The sequence below is a fragment of the Rhinoderma darwinii genome, chromosome 2, assembly GCF_050947455.1.
Source record: "Rhinoderma darwinii isolate aRhiDar2 chromosome 2, aRhiDar2.hap1, whole genome shotgun sequence".
Lineage (NCBI taxonomy): Eukaryota > Metazoa > Chordata > Amphibia > Anura > Rhinodermatidae > Rhinoderma > Rhinoderma darwinii.
This window is the reverse complement of record NC_134688.1, coordinates 149,871,954-149,891,549: the sequence shown is the minus strand read 5'-3', so window position 1 is coordinate 149,891,549 and position 19,596 is coordinate 149,871,954. Positions and strand designations below refer to the sequence as shown.

The following is a 19,596-nucleotide window of genomic DNA, read 5'->3' as shown; positions in this document are numbered from 1 at the left end:
ATCCCTACCGATTAATCCATCAGTTGCCACAGTCAATGGCGACCACGACATCTAGGTGGTTTGTAGCTGATCGGCACCCTCGCAACGTGATTATGGGGGTGCCAATGGTTGCAATAGCAACAAGAGGCCCAACAATGGCCTACTGGTTTGCAAAGCATGGAAGCCTATTAGGTCCTGCCAGAAGGTAATGTGGCTCTAATAGCCAAATAGGAGATGACTCTTTCTTTTCGCTCTGGGCAGTGTACTTTGTTCTGTATGACGCTGTCCAATCAGCATACAGCTTCTCTCCCTTCTCTGCCCAGCAACACAGTGTGATAATATAGTATACAGCTTCCATTCCTGACTGTGTTTTCAACTGGCGATATCTCCGGTGGTGTCACAGCTAGAACTGCAATTTGAATCTCCTCTTTCATATGCCACCAGAGCTGTTTTATGTGGTCCACAGCTCGAGATATGGTTGCTTAAAGAGATGCCACTTCCCTTTGGACTGTCTCTCATACTGTGTGAAGCCAGCTTCATGCTGATAGGAAAGCGTCATAGGCTGTGTGCTAGCTCCACTTCTCAGGAGAAGCTCTGGTTACCGCGCAGTTGTCTAATAAAGGTTAATTTACATATTTTAAAAAATGCTCATAACTTTGCAAATAATAAATGTTGTTTTTCTTAACACAAATCACACTGTAGTTATCAGCAGTAATGTGCCTATTAGATTAGTTAGGGGATAGGGAATTGATAAACTGGTGACAGAGTCCCTTTAACTAGTTCCTATTTTGTGTGGTATAGCTGTCTTTCTTACAAGCATTTACAGTTAAATTTAGAAGAATTAACATTTTTCCATATTTTCTCTAAATATTGTTGTTTTATTTTTTAAATAAACACTGAATGTATCGACCAAATTTTACCACTAACATAAAGTACAATGTGTCACGAGAAAAATTGCTCGGATAAGTAAAACCATTCCAAAGTTATTACCACATAAAATGACATTTCAGATTTGAAAAAATGGGCTGTGTCCACAAGGCCAAAATTGTCTGTGTCTCCAAGGGGTTAATATAGTAATTTATAAACAAAAACACCAAAAAAGACACAAACCAACATGTGTCACAAGAAGCCCAATATCTGTACACCGAACCTACAATGGTCAATGGGGTCTACTAATAATTTATTGCTGCAGCCATGGCGTAATGTAGGGTATTTCTGTATATGTTGAGACAAAAAACAGACACAAACAATTAACACTATACCTGCTATCTCCAAGGATACTAAAGTAGTATGATAGTATACCTACTTAATGATATCACATGATACTTGGACATACATTAAACACATACACCCGTATACATCTGATTAAAAGGAACAGTCTTACACCATTGGATGATAATCAGGAGAGTTTTCCGATTTACCGAGGATCATGCCATCAGTCCAGAGAAAAAGACTGGTTGGGACTGTTCCTATCTCTAATGTGCCCTCGGGTGGGTCTAGAGGTCCCTAAAAGTGGATTGGACCATAGCCCTAAGAACTAAGTGTCCTAATATGTCCCTAATGACAAAAGAGAACAATGTCCCGACATGCCATATTTTTGTCCACCGCGTTTTGGACTCCTCAGGGGGCCAAATATACAAGAGTCTCAAAGAAAAATGGCAAAACAAAAATATTGTAGAGATTGCCAGATTGGTCTATAAAGGGTCGGCCATTGACTTACAAAGTAATCACCTATAGGAGGCACTAGAGAGACAATGTTCGTCCTTCTGAAGGAGAGCCATTTTGTATAACATTTATGAACTAACTGATTTAATACAAAATAATATAAACTGATACATTTTATATCAGTTTGCATTCCATACAAGTCATAGGAATCTGGCAAATTATCCTTACTCTTCCATTTTTTATGCAAAAAATTTCAAGCAAGTGTCAGTACTGAACCTAACGTTAAATGTTAATGAAAAAGGTGATAAAAGTGACTTGCAAGATGTAGTTCTATATACTAACACCACTGCACTACCGTACATAGCAAAAAGTGTAGTATTGCTATAGATGATATAAGTCATGGTTATTGTTGCTTTATTAGAGGGTTTTTCCCCCTATCAGAAGTGATAGCATATCGCTAGAATATACCATCGTTTTCTGATCGGTGGGGCTCTGACTGCCAGGACCATCCACATAACAACGGGCCACAGTGCTTCAATTGAGCTGTAATTCAATTTCTTGCACAGTTTCTTGCACAGTGGGTGAAAAGGAGCATCGATATGCATGGAAAAAGATGAAGGGTCTTCTGCATCTTCATTAAGGTAATCAGTGGGTGTTCCAAAGGTCGAACCCCTAGTTATCATCAAGTGATGGCATATCCTAGAGATATTCCCCCATTTCTTATGAAAGGAATACCAGTTTAAGGACAAACTATTGCTATACTTTAGTTGTTTTTTACTTAATTTCGGAAATACAAACATTTCATTTAAAAACGTGAAAATTACTCTTTAATTATATTTCTTCCATGAATAGCAGCAGCAATATACTATTTTTTGGGCAATATCTATGTATATATTGTACATAAAGTGGAGAATATATTAAAACAAGCTTGCATATATATTAATGTACTATTTCAAGAGACATCCCATAGCTTATGTATTAAACATCTGTTATTGTTCTGGCACATCCAACTTAACTTCAACCATGCCAAATCAGATTAAAATTACACATGTCAATTATAAGGCTATTTGCTGCTTAATCCAATTTAAATGGAATGTGTTGTTATGTCAAACAATATTCAATGGAAACTTACTGACCTATACTAACAATTCATGTGTTAATTTGATAGTCCATTAGCACTTAGAAGTATTTCTCAACCCATATATCTAAAGAAATAAAGAAAAAGATTTTTCCCATCTTAAAATGTTAAGCTATCACATTTCTTTTAAGGCGATATATAATATGTTTAGTAAAATTACACCCTATTTCTTACATAGCAAAAAGTCCCTCCAGATTGAGACTCATTTTTCTAAACTTGTCTTGTGCCATTAGAAGATTTTTGATAGGTGATTTATATAGGAATTGTGCAGAGTCAATTATTATGCATCCTCGAAAGACCCTATATAACATTTAAAACTTTTTATGGAAAATTGCTTTATCTAAGTTATAAATGGTTAGTTTGGAACGGACAGTTTAACTTTACCTTGCAGCCTAATAGATGGCTAGAATGCAGGTATTAATACAATTTCTAAGGAATATACAAAGAACAGGGAAAATATGTGAAGGGACATTAATCTGGTAGATTCTTGGAGAATACATAATAGTATGTTTACTGTTATGGCTGAATGGTGTATGTGGACCCTTTAAGTTGACTGACAGGTGAAGTTTATAACATTGAATATCTCAATATAATGGCACCTGTCAAGGGGTGGGATATATTAGGTAGCAATCAAACAGTCAATTCCTGAAGTTGATGTGTTGAAAGCAGGAAAAATAGTCAAGTTATAGATCTGAGCAACTAACAAGAGCTAAATTGTAATGGATGGAAGACTGTGTCAGAGAAACTCCAAAATAGCAGGTCTTGTGGGTTGCTCCTGGTATACAGTGGTTAGTACCTACCAAAAGTGGCCCAAGGAAGGGCAACCGGTAAACCGGCAACAGAGTTATGGGCACCCAAAGCCCATTGATGTGCATGGGGAGCGAAGGTCAGCCCTTCTGGTCCAATTTACAGAAGAGCTACTGTAGCACAAATGACTGAAAAACTAGTACTGACCATGAAAGAAAGGTGTCAGAACACACACTGGATCGCAGCTTGCTGCATTTGGGGCTTCATAGCTGAAAATCTGTCAGAGTGCCCTACAATGGGCTCGTAAGCATCAGAACCAGACCATGGAGCAAGCGAATAAGGTGACCTGGTCTGAAGAATTGCATTTTCTTTTACATCATGTGCGTGTGCTTTACTTACTTAGGAAAGACATGGCACCCCCATGAACTAGGTGAAGAAGGCAAGCCAGGGGAACCTTGGGCTATGACATTCATGTGAATGTTATTTTCTCACGTACCACTTACCTAATCATTCTTGTTGAACAAGCACACCTGTTCCTGGAAACGGTATTCCCTAATGTTCCCTATATTTTAAGGTGTTGACTTGGCTTTCAAATTCCCCAGATCTCAATTCGCTCAAACATTTGTGGGATGTGTTGTAAAAAAAAGTCAAATCCTAGGAGGCTCCACCTTGCAATTTACAGAAAATAATTTAAAGGATCTTCTGCTAATGTCTTGGTGCTAGATACAACAGGACACTTTCAGAGGTCTTCTGGAGTCCATGCCTTGACAGGTCAGAGCTGTTTAAGTGGCACGAGGGGGACCTACACAATGTTAGGCAGGTAGTTTCAATGCTATGGCTGAACAGTGTATAGTATTTCTCTCCGGTTTCTAGGATTGATTTGGTTATGCTGAGTACTGGAATAATCCCTAGCCTACTATTTGCCAGGCATAGGACCATGACGCTGTTATGGTAGAATTGAAACTATATTAGTTAGGTAGGGGAGAAAATGAGCATTTGGAGATTAAATGGGACTTTGTTATATGATAAAGTTATTAGGAAACATGTTGAGGAAGATCTTAAATTATATATTAATGATAATGAGGTGGCAGATGTAAGGGTATGTTCACACGCTTAACCAAAAATGTCTGAAAATATGGAGCTGTTTTCAAGGGAAAACAGCTCCTTATTTTCAGAAGTTTTTTAATCCACTCTCGATTTTCGCAGCGTTTTTCGTGAAACTTTTTACGGACGTTTTTGGAGCTGTTTTCAATAGAGTCAAAGAAAAACGCCTCCAAAAACGTCCCAAGAAGTGTCCTGCACTTCCTTTGACGAGCCATCATTTTACGCGCCGTATTTTGACAGCGACGTGTAAAATTACGTCTGAAAACACTGCGTGTGAACATACCCTAAGGCTTCCTCATGAAGCATTTACTCAAGCTAATCTAATCAAGTATGGAGCAAGAAAAAAAAAAAAGAAAAAATAAGTAATAAGTAATAGATGAATCTTGAGAGAAGATTTTTTTTACTAGAAAAGGCAAATTAAGAGACCTATTTGCTATATCTCATTAAAAAGATTCAGAACATTAAGACCCAATTAAATGTGCTTATAGGAGAAAAAAATAGAGAGTGCATTAAAATGGACCAGGGCTAAAATTGATAGGCCCCTGGCTAGATTACTTAAGAGGTTACAAAATACTTATCTAATAATTCATATATATATATTCATAAGTTTTTTTTCTTCTTGGACATTTTGTAGTACCATTAGGGAAGCAATATATATGTGATTGGGGAGGTTTTTTTCCGCCTTTTTGGACCGTCGGATAAACCTTTTTAAAGTTGGTATATTCAGAGCAGTAGTGAAACTACCTGATCTGGAGAGTGGTCAGATAAAAATGTTTAAGGGAAACTGGGCAAGAGTGTCCTTTTTCTCTTGCTATCCTTGCACTGGCTATAGAGTCTTTTACATTTACGATTAGGCAAAACAATAATACGTATGGTATTAGGGTGGGGGGAAGGGAAAGTAAATCACTTCGTCGATAATCTATTGCAGAACCTGTCTAGACCATTGATATCCCTACCAAATTTACGGTATTAAAAACTTAGAAGAATTTGCTTATGTGTCTGGGTTGAATATGAATCACCATAAATCTGAGATCATGCACTGTAATGTAGAGAGAAATATGGGAAAATTAGTAGACTTGAGTTTTGATTTTATTAAAAGGGATATATATATATATATATATATATATATATATATATATATATATATATATATATATATATATATATATATGTATATTCCATATCTTGGCGTAAAAATTACAGGCAGAGTAGAAGATCTATAAAGATTAAATTACCTGGAGATCTTTAAAAAATATATATATATAGAAGCGGTCTGAAAGATTGGGTTACTAAACCTTATGTTTTTGGGTAGGATTAATACTATAAAAATGGTTGTGTTGCCAAAAATATTTTTTTTCAATTTTTACTAGTTCAAGTTAAATCATTTCACATTAAGAATTTACAGGGGAATATTATAAAATACATCTGGAAATATTAGACATTTAAGGTATCATGGATAAAAAATTGTTCTGCATAATAGTAATGGTGGTTTTTCAGTACCAGATTTGTTAAAATAGTATAAAGTTGATTGTCACTCCTTGCTAGGCTGAAGATGTCTTACATAGAACATCTATGAGCCCATCTTCAGCCTATCAAGGAGTGTGGATCACAGCCAAAGGTGCAGGGCGTTCAGCTGATCCCTTCTGCACTTTTGTTTCAGCGATGTTGGGGGTCTCACCGGTTCCCCACCAATCAATATTTCTGATATGTCTCTAGGACATATCAAAAGTTATTTGAAAGTACAGAAACTCTATAAATGACCCATTGATAACTTAAATGTATGCTAAAGTGGAAATGTTGTTTGATTTATAAGCTCTAAAAATAAAAGTAACAGAATTACCACTGTGGTAAATAGGAAGTAAATCTAAATATATCAAATAAATAAGTTAAAGAGGCTCTGTCACCAGATTATAAGTGCTCTATCTCCTACATAATCTGATCGGTGCTGTAATGTAGATAACAGCAGTGGATTTTATTTTGAAAAACGATCATTTTTGAGCAAGTTATGAGCAATTTTAGATTTATGCTAATTAGTTTCTTAAAGACCAACTGGGCGTGTTTTTACTTTTGACCAAGTGGGCGTTGTGGAGAGAAGTGTATGACGCTGACCAATCAGTGACCAATCAGCCTCATACACTTCTCATTGTCCCATCCCAGCACGATCCACAGCACAGAGTGATTGTGCAGGGAAAGAAGCTGGGCTGGAAAAATGAGAAGTGTATGACGCTGATTGGTCACTGATTGGTCAGCCTCATACACTTCTTTACAACACCCACTTGGTCAAAAGTAAAGACACGCCTAGTTTGTCTTTAAGAAACTAATTAGCATAAATCTAAAATTGCTCATAACTTCCTAAAAAATGATAGTTTTTCAAAATAAAAAACACTGCTGTTATCTACATTACAGCGCCGATCAGTTTATGTAGGAGATAGGGCACTTATAATCTGGTGACAGAGCCTCTTTAAAGCAACAAATTCTGTTGAGTCTTGAAGGTGTATCTAGCAAAAAACTAGCATCCACATCAATGGTGATGAGGTAGTGCCATTATGCACAATAGCGTGCAAACTGCAGTGAGATCCCGTAATTGTCCCCTTATGATATTATGGAAGAACACAGCACCTAGCATATGGAGGCTTATGGAAAATTATTACCAGTACTGGATTTACATCTCCGGTACAATTTTGATTAGCCAACATAAATGTAACAGAGACGGAGACAGCAGTCCACAGGTTGTGTGTGGTATTGCAGCTCATCCCCATTTACTTCAATGGAGTGGAGCTACAATATCAGACACAACCCAAAGACAGGTGTGGTGCTGTTTTTGGAATAAATCAGCCACATTTTTAGAATCCTGTGCAACCCATTTAAAATTTATCAAAGATTAGACCAGTGTATTATACACTTTTAGCAAAAAGGCAAATATCTATTGAAATGATTTCCAACATCCTTAATTTTAGCCTGATGCTATTAATGCCACCTCAGGAGCATGCAAATATATATTTTTCTTTCTAAAAGGAGATCTAATGGTTTATACCCCCCCCCCCCTTCATCAACACAAATTCAAATTACTTGTACTTTTAACCCCTTTAGGACACAGCCTGTTTTGGCCTTGTGGACACAGATGATTTTTTCAAATCTGACATGTGTCACTTTATGTGGTAATAACTCCGGAATGCTTTTACCTATCCAAGCAATTCTGAGAATGTTTTCTTGTGACATATTGTACTTTATGTTAGTGAAAAAAAATGTGGTCGATAAATTCAATATTTATTTGTGAAAAACGTCAAATTTTAGCAAAAATGTTCACAAATTTTCATTTTTCTAAACTTAAATGTATTTGCTTGTAAAACAGATAGTAATACCACACAATATAGTTACTAGTTAACATCACCATATGTCTACTTTATGTTGGCATCATTTTTTTTTGTCCTTTTATTTTTCTAGGATGTTACAAGGCTTAGAACTTTAGCAGCAATTTCTCATATTTTCAAGAAAGTTTCAAAAGGCTATTTTTTTCAGGGACCAGTTCACTTCTGAAGTGGCTTTGAGGGCCTTCTATATTAGAAAGTCCCCATAAATCATCCCATTTTGAAAACTGCACCCCTCACAGTATTCAAAACCACATTCAAAAAGAGTTTTATCCCTTTAGGCGTTTCACAAGAATTAAGGCAAATTAGAGGTGAAATTTACAAATTTCATTTTTTTTGCTGAAATTCATTTGTAATAAAAAAAATTCTGTAACACAGAAGGTTTTACCAGAGAAACGCAAATCAATTATTGCCCAGATTCTGCAGTTTTTAGAAATATCCAACATGTGGCCTTAGTGTCCTAATGGACCGAAGCACCGGCCTCAGAAGCAAAGGAGCACCTAGTGGATTTTGGGGCCTCCTTTTTTTAGGAATATATTTTAGGAACCATGTCAGGTTTGAAGAGGTCTTGTGGTACCTAAACAGTTGAAACCCCCCAAAAGTGACCCCATTTTGGAAACTACACCCTCAAGGCATTTTTCTAGGGGTATAGTTAGCATTTTGACCCCACAGTTGTTTTTGCAGAATTTAGTGGAATTAGTCTGCGAAGATGAAAATTAACTTTTTTTCTGTGGAAACATAGAATTTTTTCATTTTTACAAGGAATAAAGGAGAAAAAGCACCCCAACTTTTGTAAAGCAATTGCTACCGATTATGGCAATACCACATATGTGGTAATAAACGGCTGTTTGGTCCCACTGCAGGGCTCCGAAGCGAAGGAGCGCTTTTTGGATTTTGGAGTGCAGATTTTGCTGGATTGGTTTTCAGTGCAATGTCGGGTTTGCAACCCCCCAAAAGTGACCCTATTTTGGAATCTACCCACATCAAGGAATTTTTCTATGGGTATAGTGAGCATTTTGACCCCACAGGTTTTTTGTAGAATTTATTGGAATTAGGCCGTGAAAATGAATATCAACATTTTTGTCCACTAAAATTTGGATTTTTTTAATATTCACAATGGATAAAAGAGGAAAAGCACCCCAGCATTTGTAAATCAATTTCTCCCGATTACCATATACCCCATATGTGGTTATAAATGTTTTTTTTATTAGAAATTATTTAACCCTTTCAGTACTGATCCTTTTTTGCTTTTTCATTTTCGTTTTTCACTCCCCGCCTTCGAAGAGCCATAATTGTTTTATTTTTCCGTCAATAGAGCAGTGTGAGGGCTTATTTTTTGCAGGAAGAGTTGTCGTTTGTAATAACATCATTTAAAGTACCATAAAATGTACTGGGAAACTGCAAAAAAATAATTTGCAGCCTGAAATTGGAAAAAACTGTGATTCCTCTATAGTTTTTGGGGTTTTGTTTTTAAGTCTTTCACCGTGCGGTAAAAACAACAACTTTAGTTTTATTCTGCGTCTCAATACGATTACGGTGATACCAAATTTATATATTTTTTAAAATATTTTACTACTTACAAAGAAAAGACTATTTCTTAAAAAAATTAATTGTTTTGTATCATCACATTCTGACATCCAGAACTTTTTTATTTTTTGGTCGATTGAGCAGTCTTGGGGCTTATTTTTGGTGGGACGAGCTGTAGCTTTTATTGGTACCATTTTATGGTACATACATCTTCCTGATCACTTTTTATTACATCTTTTTTAGAGCTAAGGTGACAAAAAAACAGCGATTTTGGCGTTTTAAATTCTTTATTTCTTACAGCGTTCACCGTACGCAATAAATTACGTTTTATTTTATTCTGCGGGTCGGTACGATTATGGCGATACAATATGTATATAGTTTTTTTTACGTTTTGCGGCGTTTCCACAATAAAATTACGTTTCTATAAAATAATTTATTTTCTGAGACACCATATTCTGAGCCGAACTTTTTTATTTTTTAGTAAAAAAAGCTGTGGGAGGTCTTGTTTTCTGCGGTACGGGTTGTAGTTTATTGGTACTATTTTGGGGTAAATGCGACTTTTTAATCACTTTTTATTCTATATCTTGGGAGGGGTGGTGACCAAAAAATAGCGATGCTGACATAGTTTTCCGTTTATTTTGTTTGCGGCGTTCACCGTGCGGAATAAATAACATTATAGTTTCATAGTTTGGGTCATTACGAACACGGTGATACCAAATATATGTACTTTTTTAACGGTTTCATTTTTTTCCTATAATAAATGACTAGAAACCCCTAAAATTAAGGGGTTAATTTGCCAAAATCAGCGGCAAAGGACCGCGGGCCAGCAAGAGTGGAGTGACACCTGTCGGCGACAGCTTACCTCCCGGTTCCCGGTGCACACTGTCGATAACAGGTTCCCTTTAAGCAGATGTTTTAAAATGTACATGCTTTGACTACATTGATACATATTAGCTGTCACGAAGGGTCTGTGGCAGTATGACAGCTGGCCAAAAGGGCACAGGACAATGGTAGTTCGTATAGGTACTTGTGGCAGCTCGGACAGCAGTAAGGCAGGCTGGCTAGGACTAGGCAGCAAGTAGACGCCAGGCGAGATGAAGCAGGTCAGACGTGGGATAAAGCACAACACGACTTTGGCATGGCACAGTGCTCGACCAGGATGGTATGGAAAGCAAGGAACAGGAACGAGGAACAGGAAACAGGAACAGGAAACAGGAACACACTAGGAGGCCATCACAGAGACAAACTTAGGAAACATTAACAACGCTTAGGCATAGAAGCAGGGGGCTGGACCCCTCTTATAGTCCAGGGAACTCACGGGTTCAAAGTTCATCAAAGGTCCGGTGCGCGTGCTGCCCCTTTAAGAGCGGGCACGAGCGGACACGAGCGGGCACGAGCGTGTGCGCGTACCCTATGGGATCCGGCTGAGGTGAGTGGATGCGAGTGCTGGCATCTCCTGAGGAGGAGGCTGGGGCCAGCGCTTGCCGACTCGTGGCTGTCAGGAGGAGGTTGGAGCTGACGGCCCGCAGCCACGGACATTACATTAGCTGATGTCTCTAGATTCTATGGTATTAGTACCTCCATTCTCTGAATCTCACCAACCAGGGGGAAAACTTTAGGGACCCCAATGAAAATTCTATAACAGGACCCCCAACTATCATGCATCATTTATAGTACTGGTCTCCTCATGTAGGGCAGAGACCATTCGGGCCCAGGTATGATCGATTCCTCTTTACCCCCTATAGTTACACCACCGTATCAAACTTCTAGACAGGCATCAGTCAAAGAGGTCACATTTTGTGAATTAACATCATTTTTTACAGTTAATACATCTAAAGGGGAACAACTTTATGAAGCTAGTACACTGTTGCAAACACTTTATTCTACTACTGTTTTATGCGGCAATAAAATGTAACACATTTGGTTACACGTTTGGTCTGACATATAATAATAAGATTTATGAACTTACTGGTAAATTAAAAAAAGGATTAAAATCAGAATCTGGAAAGTCATAAACATTACCCCAAAAAGATAACAAACTGTGCAAATAGAAATCATGTTACTTGAGATATATCCAGTCATTTCCTTGGCTATATAGTCACAAAGATAACAATCTCATTTATCTCAGCAGGTTTTTATAAACCATGACATTTAATCTTTAGCACAATGCTTTTCTAGCCAGAAAATAGAAATAGTGGAATTCAAATATCCTACAGCAGAGTCTGGTTACAAATCTACCAAAGATGTCCAAACAGTGATCGAAGAGCCATGTGCGGCCATCATTTTGTAGCCACGGCTTCCAAGAACACAGCTGACATTTTATTAATTTTGCTGCAGGCTTTCCTAGGAAACTAATTTAATAACACAAACCCCAGGTTTTTTTTCTGAGTATATTCACGCGCAAAAGGAACACAAGAGACAACTATTCAGGGATGGACACCAACAACAGGGGGCCCCTGTGCATGAATAATTTATTGGCCCCTAATTTTTCAACTGCTAATTTATTGGCCGACTTCCTTGTTCATGGCTGTCCAGTAAATTCCTCCATCGGTGTGCCAATCCACCAGTAATGAGACATAGATGGGAATGAGTGTAGACACTTACATGTGATCATATATATTCTTTTATATATATAAGTTCATCCGTGCAACTACCTTCTGTTACATTCAATATAACATTATAATCACTGTGGGTTTACTAAGCAGTGCCATTTTGGTAAGCCTGTACAGAAAAAAGAGAATGGGTGTTAAAGGGAACCTGTCACCAGCATTTCACCTATTAAACCGACTATACCTGGTGGTAGAGGGTGAAAAATCATTTCTATATAACCTATAATTATCTTCTTAGTCGGCTCTGAAGCTTTAGTATTTAGCTTTTTAGTGTTCCCACACCGTATGCTAATGAGCATAAAAGAGTCAGATCTTCATTTGAAAAGAGTCAAATCTTCGTTTTGAAAAGAGTCAAATCTTCATTCCTCAAGTCTTTCCGAGTTTACCTCACCTTCTTACTTTTGATTGACAGCTCCTCGCCTTCCCCCAGCACACAACATCCCGCGCTTGTGCATTGATGTCCTCCTCTGGTGTGTGCGCACAAAGGGACACCGGATTATTACGATAAAAGGCGCAAAACGTTTGCAGACCGTTATTTACAGTCGGAGGAGGAGTTTAGGAGAGGGGATAACGGCAGTGAACTTTTTATAGCAGTAGCTAGTGAGGGAGAAGTAAAGTTCAATAGGTGAAATGCTGGTGACAGGTTCCCTTTAAGGAAGAGTTTAAGTATTTTACCAGTTGAACTGCATTAGATAAATGCTGCTTTGAAATACATCAAAGGAAGGTGCTTTGATCTACAAAGTTTTCATGTATTTTAAACATTAACATAACCTGGCTAGCAGTTGAGGTTCTGTAGCATTTAGAGGTGCATATGTTACTATGTATAAATTATTACTGTCTGTGCTATGATTTATTATAAATTACGTGGCTGCTCTACAGATCTTTGCTCCGTTCATTGAAGAACGAAAGGGGGGCATATACCGGCTAAGCCGCGGCTGCAATGTTTACACGTGGCCACTTTCCGCTTTAGCATTGGGTCTCAGCAGTTAGGGTTTTATGGCACATTTAGTTAATATACCATAAAAGTCTTTGGGGACAAAAACTCTTTCAGAACTTTCAGTGTACGCCCTTAACCTACTGACAACATGGTTATAAAAGAGTCTCATTGACTAGTGAGAAATAAATTATTGATAATGTTAAAAATCAAGACTTAACTATAAGGTCTAATAGTTTTTTTTGCCTTCCAACATAATTCTACATTCATCAAAATTAACAGTAGGTATATTATACCTACTTTCCCCCAATTTTTTTCCCCATATTACATATGGGTTACTTTCATGCCCCCTAGCCACACATATATAGGCCAGCATTATAGAGGACCCTGCGCATTTTTTTTTAGAAGACTGAAATTGTGCTTTATTTTACCCAAGAGCCAAAGATGTGAATGTGCCACACAAGACATGCACAAGGATGCGGTCTATCATAAGCCCCCTTCAAGAGAATAAAACCCTGGATATAGTTGACTTGCTCAATTGACTCCAGTGACTGGACTTCACTGTGATTGTTGGCCTCTGTTCTGTGTGATTACCAAGTCACTTTAATGAAAGCAAGGTTTAGAGAACGCATTTGTTTGGTTTTTATTTATTTATTTATTTATTTATTTATTTTATAAATCAAATACTTTTTATAGGTATTTTGAATAATGCAGTACAAGAGAGACACAATTTTTAGACACAAAATGTTTTAATATTACTTCCTTTTCATGATAATTGAAACAAGATATGACTGCTAAGAGATTAATGTACTTTTATTTTGTATCTTTTCGTAAGGTACACGTAAGTATTACTTTATCAACTGTCCTTAATACATCCTTTTTCTTTGTGTGAAATTTCACAATGATGCACAATAGCTTTTTAAAATAGATTTTCATAAATGATACAAATATACATATTTAAACATTGCATTTTATATTATAATACTTAAATGCTCTGGTCAAAAGACAGTGACCAAGAATGAAATTTTAATCCTAATTCTTATTCTTTCTTTTTTTTATTCAAAGCTTTTAACCCAAACATGGCCTTTTGGAGTTGAAATCTGCAAACTCATGCCATTCCTGCAAAAGTCCTCCGTTGGAATCACAGTTCTGAGCCTGTGTGCACTTAGTATTGACAGGTAATAATTAATCTCTTTAAAAAAAAAGAGGATAAAAGTCGATTTCCACACTGATTGTTTATTGGAATTCTTTAGAAGATTTATCTATTACAACCTTATACTACATATAAAAGCAATTTGGTGAGTAGTTGTACGTTGTGGGCTTCAGGGTCTCATGCGGTGTTGTATTATACAAAGTTGTGCATTATAAGATGTACTCAAGACATTTTTTATAATTATAACTTCATAAATTAATATGCTCCATTGCCGAGCCTCAGGATGTGTTGAAACACTGGCACCAAGGTCAAGGTCAAGATCGGGACATTGACATAGGGATGACATAGAGATGTCAGTATCTGAAGTCTCATAAGAGTAATGTAAGCCCAGGCTGACATGTATAGTTATAGAATATGTACAGTATGTCCTATAAAACATAATTTTGTATAATACAACAGCACATGAATGTCTGAGACCTACACGGGACAATTACTTTAGAAACTTGATTTAGTGAAATTTCCAGGTAATTCCGCTCTATTTTTGTCCCATGCTGGATTTCACTTCTTTTTTTTTTTTCAATCTAGGTACAGAGCGGTCGCATCCTGGAATCACATTGGTGGGAATTGTGCTACCAAATGGACTGTATTGGAGATTACATTTATATGGATTATATCAGTCATATTGGCAATCCCAGAGGCCATAGGCTTTAATGTTATGCATTATGACTATAATGGACAAGACATGAAAACCTGCATGTTTTACCCAAGTCAAACTGCATACTTCCTGGAAGTAAGTTGGATTTTACATTAGGTAAAATTTCTTTATGTAGAATTTAAATAAACCCCCATTATATACTGTGCCAGAAAATATATTTAAGTGTTTGCAAGAACATGACAGAAGTGCTACAAGTGCAGGGTTGAAAGCTAACTCGTTTATCCAGAAAATATAAAAACATGTATGGTTTTAAAATGAAGCTCATATTTTGAATAATATCTTAGAGAACTGCTTTAAGGGCTATGGACACCTTTGTGGTCTTTTTTTGTTTTTTTAATGAATTTATTTAGTGATAAAAAAAAAACACTTTTGTAATTTACTTTTTCAAAAAACTGCACTGTTTCACTTTTGCATCTTATATCTATCACATTACATTGAAGCTGCAGAAAGCTGCTCTGAGCCAAATCCGTCAGTGGTCTGCACTGGCGGCTCAACTGACAGCAGCTACTGTGTGCTCCTGAGCAATTTTCTGAGTTCTGTTCTGATCAACTTAAAGTGGATTAAATTTTTTATCACTAAATAAATGCATTTAAGAAAAATACCCAAATGTGTCCATACCCATTTTGTCATATAATGTGCTTTTTTTAAATCAGAATCAGGGGTGTAGCTAGATAGGGTTCTTAGTACATAGAACCCCTCCTCCTCTGGAGAACATAGAGTAAGTTTATTAAATTATTCCAGCCTGCAGCCGCCACTAGAGGTAGCTACTTATATATGGTTTTTTACACCTAGTATTGAGTTTAATGACTACTGTATAGGCATGTATGCAGTGAGACCCCTCCCTAGTGGTGGCTGTAGGAAGAGAAAACATTTAACCTTTTTGGCGAAAAAAGCTTTGGACTCTATGTGAAGAAAAGCTCCAACCCCCGTAAATATATATTATGACATTTATTACATCAGCAATTTGGTCCTATTAATCCATAACCTCCCTAGAACACCATAGATAATACAGTTAATACCTTCTCCAGCCTAGATCACTAGATATTATCAACAGAAATTGTACTTGAAGCATAAGTCAAACCATCAGGTATGACAATGATATATCAGAAATCCAAAAATATACCTGATGTAAAAAATAACACCAAGTAAGCAGAAAATAAAATATGTAAATCTTTATTATCCCATACGGGAGAAGTTACCCACAAAAAACATACATCTAAAATACAAAAAACTAAAAACACCCCAGAAGGGAATGTGCATCAAGTCCCACGGAAATGATCATATGATATAGCAAGATAATAACATGAGACATATGAGTGAATAGCCAGAAGATCCAATATCTAGAATGATGGCAGAATATGACTCAATATAATGCAAAGGTGTATCAAAGTCTACAAAAATCTAAGTAGATAGTCATTTACCTGAAGTGGACATGATAAGAAACACACTCTGATCCAAGGACCACCTCGACGCGCGTTTCGCTTCCTTCGTCAGGAGGTGAAGTATGCCTGATGATTCCCCTCTTAAGTACACCTCCAAATGAGGTGATGTGAAGCGGCGCATGACAGGTCACGCCCATCTCCATGCGTCAGACCATCCGCGTCACGGCCGGAAGTTCGTACCTGGAAACCAGGACTCGTTCTCAGACCTAGAGACAACTTCCGGTCTGACGCATGAGAGATCACGCGACCCGCATGTGCACCCATCAAGTACCCAACAGGTGAAGCAGGAGGCACACTGGCATAAGGGGAAAGTGTCCTAAATCCGATACTTACAACTGTCAAAAGCTATCAATAATACATATATATATGCTCACGATAATAGACCGGAATATTGCGAAAATGACATAATAGACGTAACATTAAATCCAAAATTAAATTGCTTAACAAATAATTATATAAATATATAAATATAGGTATACATGACTGACCACAATTACCCTATACATATAATGATTAAATGTGATTAGACGTAACATACAGGATCCAACATAACAAATAATGTGTATTAAAACCACCCATTAAAAATAAAATTTAATAATAATTTCAGAGGACCAAAAAACGGACCAAACCCATAATAGTATATAAATATAAAGTGCACAGTAGTAGGTAGTTGGATTCATAGATGCTGATCCCAAAAGAAACCCATAACAACATATTATTTAGTTTAATTTATTTTTATAATTTCTTGTAAATATATTATATATTTAATTTTTATATATTTAATAATTTATGTGTATGAAATATAGTGTTATTTTATTTCACTTCATTTTTGGATCCGTGCTGCTCATCCTGATCGGTACCCGTGATTTATTGTTATGGGTTTCTTTTGGGATCAGCATCTATGAATCCAACTACCTACTACTGTGCACTTTATATTTATATATAACATAACAAATAATGTGTATTAAAACCACCCATTAAAAATAAAATTTAATAATAATTTCAGAGGACCAAAAAATGGACCAAACCCATAATAGTATATAAATATAAAGTGCACAGTAGTAGTATAGTATAAAAATTAAATATATAATATATTTACAAGAAATTATAAAAATAAATTAAACTAAATAATAATAATTTTATTTTTAATGGGTGGTTTTAATACACATTATTTGTTATGTTGGATCCTGTATGTTACGTCTAATCACATTTAATCATTATATGTATAGGGTAATTGTGGTCAGTCATGTATACCTATATTTATATATTTATATAATTATTTGTTAAGCAATTTAATTTTGGATTTAATGTTACGTCTATTATGTCATTTTCGCAATATTCCGGTCTATTATCGTGAGCATATATATATGTATTATTGATAGCTTTTGACAGTTGTAAGTATCGGATTTAGGACACTTTCCCCTTATGACAGTGTGCCTCCTGCTTCACCTGTTGGGTACTTGATGGGTGCGCATGCGGGTCGCGTGATCTCTCATGCGTCAGACCGGAAGTTGTCTCTAGGTCTGAGAACGAGTCCTGGTTTCCAGGTACGAACTTCCGGCCGTGACGCGGATGGTCTGACGCATGGAGATGGGCGTGACCTGTCATGCGCCGCTTCACATCACCTCATTTGGAGGTGTACTTAAGAGGGGAATCATCAGGCATACTTCACCTCCTGACGAAGGAAGCGAAACGCGCGTCGAGGTGGTCCTTGGATCGGAGTGTGTTTCTTATCATGTCCACTTCAGGTAAATGACTATCTACTTAGATTTTTGTAGACTTTGATACACCTTTGCATTATATTGAGTCATATTCTGCCATCATTCTAGATATTGGATCTTCTGGCTATTCACTCATATGTCTCATGTTATTATCTTGCTATATCATATGGTCATTTCCGTGGGACTTGATGCACATTCCTTTCTGGGGTGTTTTTAGTTTTTTGTATTTTAGATGTATGTTTTTTGTGGGTAACTTCTCCCGTATGGGATAATAAAGATTTACATATTTTATTTTCTGCCTACTTGGTGTTATTTTTTACATCAGGTATATTTTTGGATTTTAGATCACTAGATATATCTGGTTTTATCCAATATAAAAAAAATTGACAAGAGTAGAAAGTTGAAAAAAAAGAACAAAAACAAGATAATTCTCACTTGTTCAATCCCCTGCAGCTCCAGTGCCACTGCCCCTGGTGTTCCCTTCCGTCTTTGTTGACTTTCCTGCAGCGATAACGTGCCGTTCATGCTCATGGACACTGCAGTAAATCACTGGCCCCAGCGGTCTCGTGCCATACATGCTATCATCACTACTGAGGCCAGTGATGGGCACGTCATAGATACAGGGAGGTCAACCAAAACTGGTGGAGATCACCAGATAGGCGTGCTCGAGCAGGGGGGGGGGGGGGGTTGGGATTGAGCAGATGATTATTGTTTGTTTTTTTATCAACTTTCCTGTTCTTAACAAAAATATTTTTAGATCCCAGACAACCCATTTAAAACATTCTAGAGTACTAGAGATATTATCAGGAATGCTATAACTAACCTCTGAACCTAGTACACGAAGAAGGTTGACAAAGTGAGTTTAATGGGGGAGGCATTTTGCCATATCTGTTGTGGGCAATAATTTTATAAAATGCCTTTAAAAAAACTACATTTGCCCTTTAAAATATCTATTTCTATATAAATGTATGAGCAGTATTTGACGTGCTTGTTGAAAGCAAATTTGCTACATTTTACATTTTCTGAATATATAAGGAATGATGTGAAAGTGAATATAAATAATGTCATCTGAATCAAGTTTTTGATTGTTCTCTATTTATTCATTGTACTTTACATATTATATTTTTCTTCTTTCAGTTTTACAAGACCTATAAAGACCCTTGGCTTTTTAGCTTCTATTTTTGCCTCCCTTTGCTTGTTACTGCAATTTTTTATACTCTGATGACATATGAGTTGCTTCGCAAGAAAAGTGGAATTACAATTTCACTGAATGACCACATAAAACAGGTACAGTACTAAATTATCTGCCTTACAAGTGTCTGCAATGTCCATCTCTTATCTTAAGATTTTTCCTCTATTAGAGTACAGATTTGTACAATTAGCTACGGTGTTTATTTGAGTAAAATATTCATCTTTTGTCTCTTCTGATGGTGTAAGACGCTTAAGGTCATATTACACAGCCTGATATGGGCCTTGAAAACGAGCGGCGATAAC

General features: G+C 36.7%; 1 protein-coding gene across 1 annotated transcript in view; it reads left to right on the top strand.

The window, feature by feature from the left end:
• The window catches only part of EDNRB (endothelin receptor type B), a 34,384-nt gene that overhangs the window by 7,087 nt on the left and 7,701 nt on the right, over nucleotides 1–19,596 (top strand). Inside the window, exons 3-5 of the mRNA XM_075850261.1 lie at nucleotides 14,137–14,249; nucleotides 14,810–15,014; nucleotides 19,240–19,389. Coding sequence (XP_075706376.1) covers nucleotides 14,137–14,249; nucleotides 14,810–15,014; nucleotides 19,240–19,389 — 468 coding nt within the window. The remainder of the gene's footprint in view (nucleotides 1–14,136; nucleotides 14,250–14,809; nucleotides 15,015–19,239; nucleotides 19,390–19,596) is intronic.